This window comes from Montipora capricornis, chromosome 10 (genome assembly GCF_036669925.1).
Source record: "Montipora capricornis isolate CH-2021 chromosome 10, ASM3666992v2, whole genome shotgun sequence".
NCBI classification, from domain to species: Eukaryota; Metazoa; Cnidaria; class Anthozoa; order Scleractinia; family Acroporidae; genus Montipora; species Montipora capricornis.
In genome coordinates, this window is record NC_090892.1 from 49,950,332 (window position 1) to 49,957,831 (window position 7,500).

The following is a 7,500-nucleotide window of genomic DNA, read 5'->3' on the forward strand; positions in this document are numbered from 1 at the left end:
AAGAAACCAAAAAAGCTATCTTCAGAGAAAAGTTCAGTTCGTGGCGTTTTTATTCAGGTAAGATGTTAATCCTTTTTTTCTCGCGGACCACGGACACCATTATAACTGTAGGGAACCACAAATCAGCATAGAAGATATTTATTCTGCAATTCAGATTTCAAGTTTGCGGTAGATTCCAAAAGAATACCAAAATTGAAAACTCCTTTTTATGTTGCCTAAGAGAGCTTTAAGCCAACAAACGAAAATGATGAAATTGTAGACGAATGAAAGTAAAAAAAAAATACACACTTTTATGCTCTAATTTTCCAAAAACAAATTCAAAAGTCACCAAATCGGAATCCACAAAGTTATACAGGGTACCTCTTTCAGTTTACTTGAAACTCTGTTTAATTTCATCGGAATTTTCTAAATACTGGTAATAATTTATTAACATTGTTTGCTCTGAATCTCTTGATAGGTTATCATCGAGCATGGCAACTCTGAAGGCTTTGAAATAACATCTGATGCTCGAAGCCTGGTGCTGAAGGTACAAATGTAGATACAACTTGGTGTACAGCTGTAACTTAAAGAAATGTAGAAGCCCGTGTAGAAGTGGATAGCTTGGTGAAGTATTAGCTAAAGGACTTTGTTAGCACACGGACTACAAGGACTTTGTTGACACTAACAAAATAAATGAAATGGAGAGGCTGTTATGAAACATGTGCAGAGTCAATCTGAAGTTTCGTGAATAGCAGTCTCTTCCATGAAGCATGCTATTCAGTGTGTGATCCCAGGGACCTGTTTCTCGAAATTCTCGAAACTGTTCAGGCGTTACAATTACCTCTGTATCTCAAGGAGAGAGACCAATTTTTTTCTGAAAACGTACGTGAAGACCAGCGGATGGTAGTTGCGCAAATGGCTTTTTGGACCCGAAATGTTATCGGGACTTTCCAGAAACGGGCCTTTGGCTCAGATCATCCAATAATATTACGGTGTCTAATTTGTCTCTAAAACCTCTTCCACCACATTTTTGAAATGTCACTTTTTGACTCTGATTGTTCAGTCCATAATGATGGTTCACACGAGCGACGCAGTGACAAACGCAAGCAAATACATGCGTGAACTATCAAAGAGGGACTTTCGTATGACCTTGAAAACCAGTCTTTGGCAAGATTAAAACAAAGCTTTTCCTTATTCCCGCCAAGGAAACTCCTAATATGGGCAGTAAACAGTTCGATTGCCCAATCACATTACTGCGTTTCAAATGAAGTCAAAGCAAAATGCCGATTGCTTTTTAGAAAGTTCTAAGTTGTTTGCATCCACGTTCGTTAAGCCAATGAAAATTCGCGCTCGTTTGTTTTCATTTTTGTTTTCGTTGTGTTTTCACGTTTATTTCTCAAGGTAATATGAAAGTCGCTCTAACGCAAACGCAAGCAAGCGCACATGTAAACTACCATAACGCAAACGCAAAGGCAAGCATTTTCATTGCATTTCTTACGTGTGAACCGGCCTAACGCAAACACTTCGTACGCAAACGAAAAACCTTAAATAGCAATGACCACAACCAGGTTTTCTGAGCCCGCGAGAGTGAGCACCCCCAGCAAACCATTGTGGTAGGTACGTTATGTATGGGGACATATATTGTACCGTATACATAATATGTACCTTACTTATCTTGCTTAGCACATCAAGCAATTTAAGCATTTCAAGCAGACCAAGGAACCCAAGCGCTTCAAGCACTCCAAGCTTCTAAGTAAGCTAAGCAAGATAAGTAAGGTACATATTATGTATACGGTACAATATATGTCCCCATACATAACGTATCTACCCTGTGTTTTAAAGAAAACCGCTGGTCAGCAACCTGGTTCTGGTCATTGCTTTCTAAGGTCTTCTACGCAAACACGCAAAAACTTCGTCCGCCATCTTAAGATACTCAATTGCGCATGCGTATTTCAATGTGCTTGTGTTTGCGTTCGACGTGTGAACTTCCCTGCGCTTGTCTTCGCGTCGCTAGTGTGAACCAGCCTTAAAACCCCTCATCACTGATGGAATTAAGTGTGCCAGTTGTAAGATCCTTGATTTAAAATATCAAGTGTTTCAAAATTAATATTTGGACACATTTACCTTGATCTCAAAGTACCAAATCATTGTCTTCTCTTTTTAGGAAGGAGGATGTACATCATTAGAAAGTGATACGTCGGGAAGTACGTTTTATTGAGCTATAGTACTTGAATTATTTTTTTTGTAAACAATTTATGGATCTCTTCCATCTGTTAGCTCTTTGTAACTTGTAACATGGTTCCTTTGTCGAGACCTTCAAACCATTACTTCCTCCGAGTTTTTGTCAAAGCCAGAATGACATTTTTTTCACGCGGTTGAGTTGTGCAGTTTATAAATTTCTGGGTTCTTTAACGTAAAGTTGAATCGCCAGCAGGGGCGAGTAATTGGCAAAACCACGCAAAATCAACTACAACACCGCGGCACAGCTCCTGTAAGCTTACCTTATTGCGAAGACCATCCCAACCTTAAAGGTAAATTTTTTGTCAATTTCTTTCTTCCTTTAGACCAGGAACAGGAATTTCTTGATCCCCTCGCCGAAAAAATGGACGAAGGATTTGTGTTTTCTCCGGTGAGTTCATCATTTGACATTACTTAATGACGTATTAGGAAAAAACGTTTTTTCCCAGAATGAAACATTTTATTTTACTAATTAAAGAAGATAGTTTGGGAGCAGGCATCTTTTTTTCGTTTTTAGTGTCCACATGATGTCGAATGCGCAAGATCAGATCCTGAGACAAGAGACCACCCTTGCAACTTTGAGCAAAGGGTTCAGTTGGCTTTCTGTCAGGTAACTGTTACCGACTTTTCTGTCATACCTTTCCAGCAATAGGGTTCATTTAATATCTTATCAGGTGCGTATTGTGGCTGCTGACAACAGATTCGCACTCCCAGGATTTGCTTTCCAGACGCGGAAATCAAAAGAAAACGGAAAAGTTTTATTGAGCATGTGCAAGGGACCTTGCAGACAAAAACAATTGCGAGGGCCTCCTTTGAGTTTTTGGTGAAATGGGGGAAGTGGCAGATTTGCCAATGAGGAGATATCGTAGGGAACGATGAACTATAAACAACAGTATCATGAACAAGGGCGGGGGAGGTTTACCTTGTTTTAAAACTTGGTTATGTGCTTGGATAACGTTGTCCTATTTGCAGAGCGTTACACGCAGTTGTTCGATCGTGCTCGCTCCATGGACAAAAGTGTCAGCACATGACAAAACTAATGGCTTGAAATTAGTTGGGAAGGCCCATAGAGTAGTTGATTATGGCTTGAGCTGATTTCAGTTGAAAGTCATTAAACCAACACCAATCACAATTTCAATAAACAGCGTGATGAACTAGCCGAAGTGCGAATCAGGTTAAAGTTACTTAGAGTGTGAGAAAATGCGCGTCGCGTCGAAGATGTGTTTATATTTCTGTCTTTGATTCTAATTGGTGTAAAAATGGTTACGATGATTTTTAAACCAATCACAAAGTGTAGCAATAGTAGGGTGGATCTGTGGGTGGGTGAGTCGATCGTTGAACCCAGTCTTAACTACCAGACTACACTGCCTTCTCAAAGACGGCGAGCCACAGCTCACAGCCTCCCGCACATGAGACTGGTCACCGTTTCTGTGCTCAAAATAGAATATTTGTAATATTTCTTCTTCGCTATGGTAACTGATTTATTTACACATGTCTATTGCTGTCTATTTTTATCTAAAGAAAAACACGCGGTTAAAAAAGTTTGGATTTCACACCGAGAGATTTTCATACATTGTGCTGAGGAAAGGTGAACGAGATATAACCGGTGAGTAACGAAAAAAAGGTGCGAGAATTGGACCAAGGAATTGTTGTGGTCGTCTTGTCGACATTCTTTTGGAAGGAGAGAAACTGTTACAGTTTGTCAAGTCGACGAATACTGAGTTTATTTGTGTTGAGCTTAAGGGAACCCATATTGTCTTGTGAAAATGCACTCATTTCTACATCATTTACAGTTCTAAGGTAGGAAATGAACAATCTCCAAGGGCACAAATTTTGTAGCCCACTTGACCTTGTAGGAGCATAAACAAGCCACGTCCAAACAGAAAGTAAGAGAAGTGAAGAATCGCCTGCACGATGGTGACTTGCGTGAAATTCGAGCCATGAAACATGTCTTTTCATCTTATTCCAAGCATTTGTCTGTTTTTACATTCTGTTTTATTATTATCCGATCCCATGGAAGGGCGAAGTTGTGATCTCTGTTGTCCACCACGTTCTTTATTTCGTTGGTGTCAAGTCCAATTTTACCCATGAGCATTGCCTTCAATGCAGTCACCCCGTTATTATATGTTATATCTTTTTCTTGCGTGGATTTTACTTGTCTGTTTTTTAGAGAAACAATGGCCCAGGGTATTACAACCCATTCGGTTGAGAAGTCGCCACGTCATCTGTAAACTTTGTTGTAGCTCAGGTAAGCCACGAGTTAAGTTTTTTTCGAGCGTTTTCAATTGTTGGGAGGTGCGAAAATCGTCAGTGGTCTTCCTCATTTACGTCCTATCCCCAACCTCTCCTCGTTTTTAAATTGGGGCGACCGTGAACGCCTGGCCTTCACGAATCTAAACTGCACATCAATCACAATTTTACTGTTTATAGCTCTTTGACAAATCTTTGTGAGGGCGTTGGCTGTACAAACTTGGTGTGTTGCCACTATGGTGGCAATCATTGAGTTATAACATTTACGTTATTGTGTTTCTGGTTCTTTTTCTTAGGTGACCTGGAACAGAAGATATTGACCAAAAAGAAAGACGGGTACGTAATGTCTTGCCCATGTAAATCCTTTTGGGACCAGCAATCAAACATTCCTTCTTCTCGCATTAGAAAGCTCAAACTAGAGAGACTTGAGCAGTACGCACTGATCTGTAAATCATTGTCTGGCGAAAAGTTTCAATTTCTTCGAAACTTGACGCTTGGATCGTGTTTATGGAAAAAGTCGAAAGAATTTGATCGAAATTTTATTTTGTTTGGACCTTTTGCTCCGAGAGCAATATTTTCTTATTTCCGTTTGCACGCAGATTTAAGTTTTTTTACATCTCCCCCACCCCACCTGAGAAAGAGAACTGTGTCCCGTTCCTCCAAGACAAAATATTGTTTTCAGCTACAAAGTTTTCTTCACGTGGCTCGATTTATGTTAGGAACAGATGATCCGTCCAGATGGTAAATCCGTCGGGGAGAAAGTGTGGGAACGTAATGCGACGACCTTGCGTATAAGTTTGCGAAAATTCGCCTCTTGTATAGAGAATCGGCTAATGAAAGAAGTCCTCAAATTCACATATATCGGTGCTATCTTCGGTCTGTGACAACACCCCTGCCCTCCCCTGCAGCATTTTCTTTGTTGCGGTCCTCTGTTGCACATGGCGTTTTGTAGAAAGAGTCCTCGTGGAAGCCAGATATGATTTGTCTTTTCTTTTGTTCTTCTAGTGACATTTACAAGTGCGCGCGGCACCTTGCAAAGTGGGGTGACTTGCTTCCGGACCCAGAAGACCGTCAAAGACCAGTAAAAAGCAAGTTAAATCGTGTGAAAGAAGTCAGCAGTTACTAGGTGCGGTCGACGTGGTCCATAACCAAACCGAAATCAGGATTGGTGCATAAAGAATTTACTTGGAAATGGAAGAAGAAACTGACTCTGATACCGTAGTGCGCCATTAAAACTAATTAAAACAGTACAATATCAAACGTTTGAACAATTTTTGCGTATAGAGTCGGTTCGCTAATTTAGTTTTGGTGGCGGGGAGCTTGCGAATTTGGAGTGTCTCTGTAATAGTGTTTGTATGGATCGTTTTCACTTATGTCAGCGTGACCGTATTGATTTACTGAAACGAAATGAAATATCCCCAATCTCGACCCCAGAGCTCTTCTCTCGACTGAGGGAGAGAAGAGCTCTGGGGAACTCTGAAATAAAGTGTCTTCTAATTGGTTTTCATGAAGAACAATCAAAAGCGTCCCTGATTGGTGCATTTATGTTAGCACCAGGAGTGAGCATGCGCCGTAAGGTTCAAATAGCCAATTTTCGGCTATGAGAACCCTACGGCACATGTTCTCCTACATTGAGTTTCCCAGAGCCTTGGGTCGATCCAGAGCCCCGAGGCTCTGGTGAAGAGAATGGAAATTCTCTAGCAAAAGAAATTCAAATCTCGTTGGATTTAGTTAGACATCGCGTCCGTTCCTTTATGTTAGTACGTCAACGTGCCCTGTAACGTCATGTGAAAACGATCTCTGCGATGACGAAACGGGTTACCTTTTATTCTTTTATTTTTTTTTTCTTCCTCACATCGACGTATACAACACCAAACGTAAAATAAGGAAAAAATTATCTGGCGGATATTATACTACAATCCACTGAAGTGATACAAATTTTAGTTCAAATATTCGGCCTTAGAAAGGGAATTTTTTTTGTTTCTGCCTCTCATGTTCTGAAGTGCCACCTTTCTTCGCCTTCTGGCCTCAGCGGCTGCTGCCGCCGCAGTTTCGCCTACTTATCTTTCTAATTGAGCTTGCCTGAGGAGTAATAAAAACATTAATTAAAAAACTCTGACATCCTTACTGAGTAGTGTTTTGGCTAGCTTGTCTTTCAAAATGGCGTTCTCTACTCAGGCAGGGCTGCGCGCATTGTGTACTCACGTCCTGTAAGCCTATGAGCAGCTCAAAGTCGTAATTCCATTGAAAGCGCTAACCAATGTGTTCTATGCCCATGTCGGTCGTCCAGTTACCCAGTTTTTCACAGTCGTTGCACTTGTCTGGCATACGGCATATGCTCTGTACACCATCCCTGGAAGTGGACGTTTGCAAGTTCCCTTTTTCGATGGGCGTGCTTTATTGGTTGCACAGAACGGAAAGTCGTAAACCTGTAATTTGAAAGTCAATAAATGACAACGATACATGCCCATTAAACTTTGCCTGGAGGATGATGTAAGGTCGACAACCCCATTGAAGATGACAGAAGGCTGAAGACTGTTACAGCATATACCGAAGAAACATCGTATTTGGTACACACCCAAGTTAAGATTTTTCAACTAAATCCACTCGATGAAGCTATCAAAATACCAAACTTCATCGTTGTTGTCCTTTTCCACACTGCCTCTTTCACAGCTTTTATCGTCCTCCAAAGTCAGTTTTAAGTCCAGCTTATAATCAACAGAGTTTATCATCTTTGTAATGAAGAAAACATATGATAAAGAAAGGGTATCAAAAGTTTGGTTCTCCATCCAGATTTTGACACTTCTTATCTGAAGCATAAAAATAGATTCAATTGGTGCTCACTTTTCCCTTCCAACCTCCGACAGTGAAGGAGTCGCGTTTCATGTCCCTGAGTACGAAGTCTTTTTTCTCAAACACATAATCAAATCCTGCAAAAGTGATGTTATTTTGTCGTTTAAAAGCTAACAAGATAGTATTTAAACGCGTGTTTCAGTTCTAGAGGTAATTGACCCCCTTTGTCTCACCCCTTTT

General features: G+C 40.6%; 1 protein-coding gene across 1 annotated transcript in view; it reads left to right on the top strand.

Moving 5' to 3' along the window:
* Positions 1–5,727, top strand: part of LOC138020075 (ribosome assembly protein METTL17, mitochondrial-like) — a 16,666-nt gene extending 10,939 nt beyond the window's left edge. Inside the window, exons 10-17 of the mRNA XM_068867072.1 lie at positions 458–526; positions 2,144–2,183; positions 2,544–2,608; positions 2,735–2,827; positions 3,739–3,823; positions 4,388–4,465; positions 4,764–4,803; positions 5,473–5,727. Of these exons, the coding sequence (XP_068723173.1) occupies positions 458–526; positions 2,144–2,183; positions 2,544–2,608; positions 2,735–2,827; positions 3,739–3,823; positions 4,388–4,465; positions 4,764–4,803; positions 5,473–5,593 (591 nt within the window). The 3' untranslated portion in view covers positions 5,594–5,727. The remainder of the gene's footprint in view (positions 1–457; positions 527–2,143; positions 2,184–2,543; positions 2,609–2,734; positions 2,828–3,738; positions 3,824–4,387; positions 4,466–4,763; positions 4,804–5,472) is intronic.
* The last annotated feature ends 1,773 nt before the right edge of the window (positions 5,728–7,500 follow it).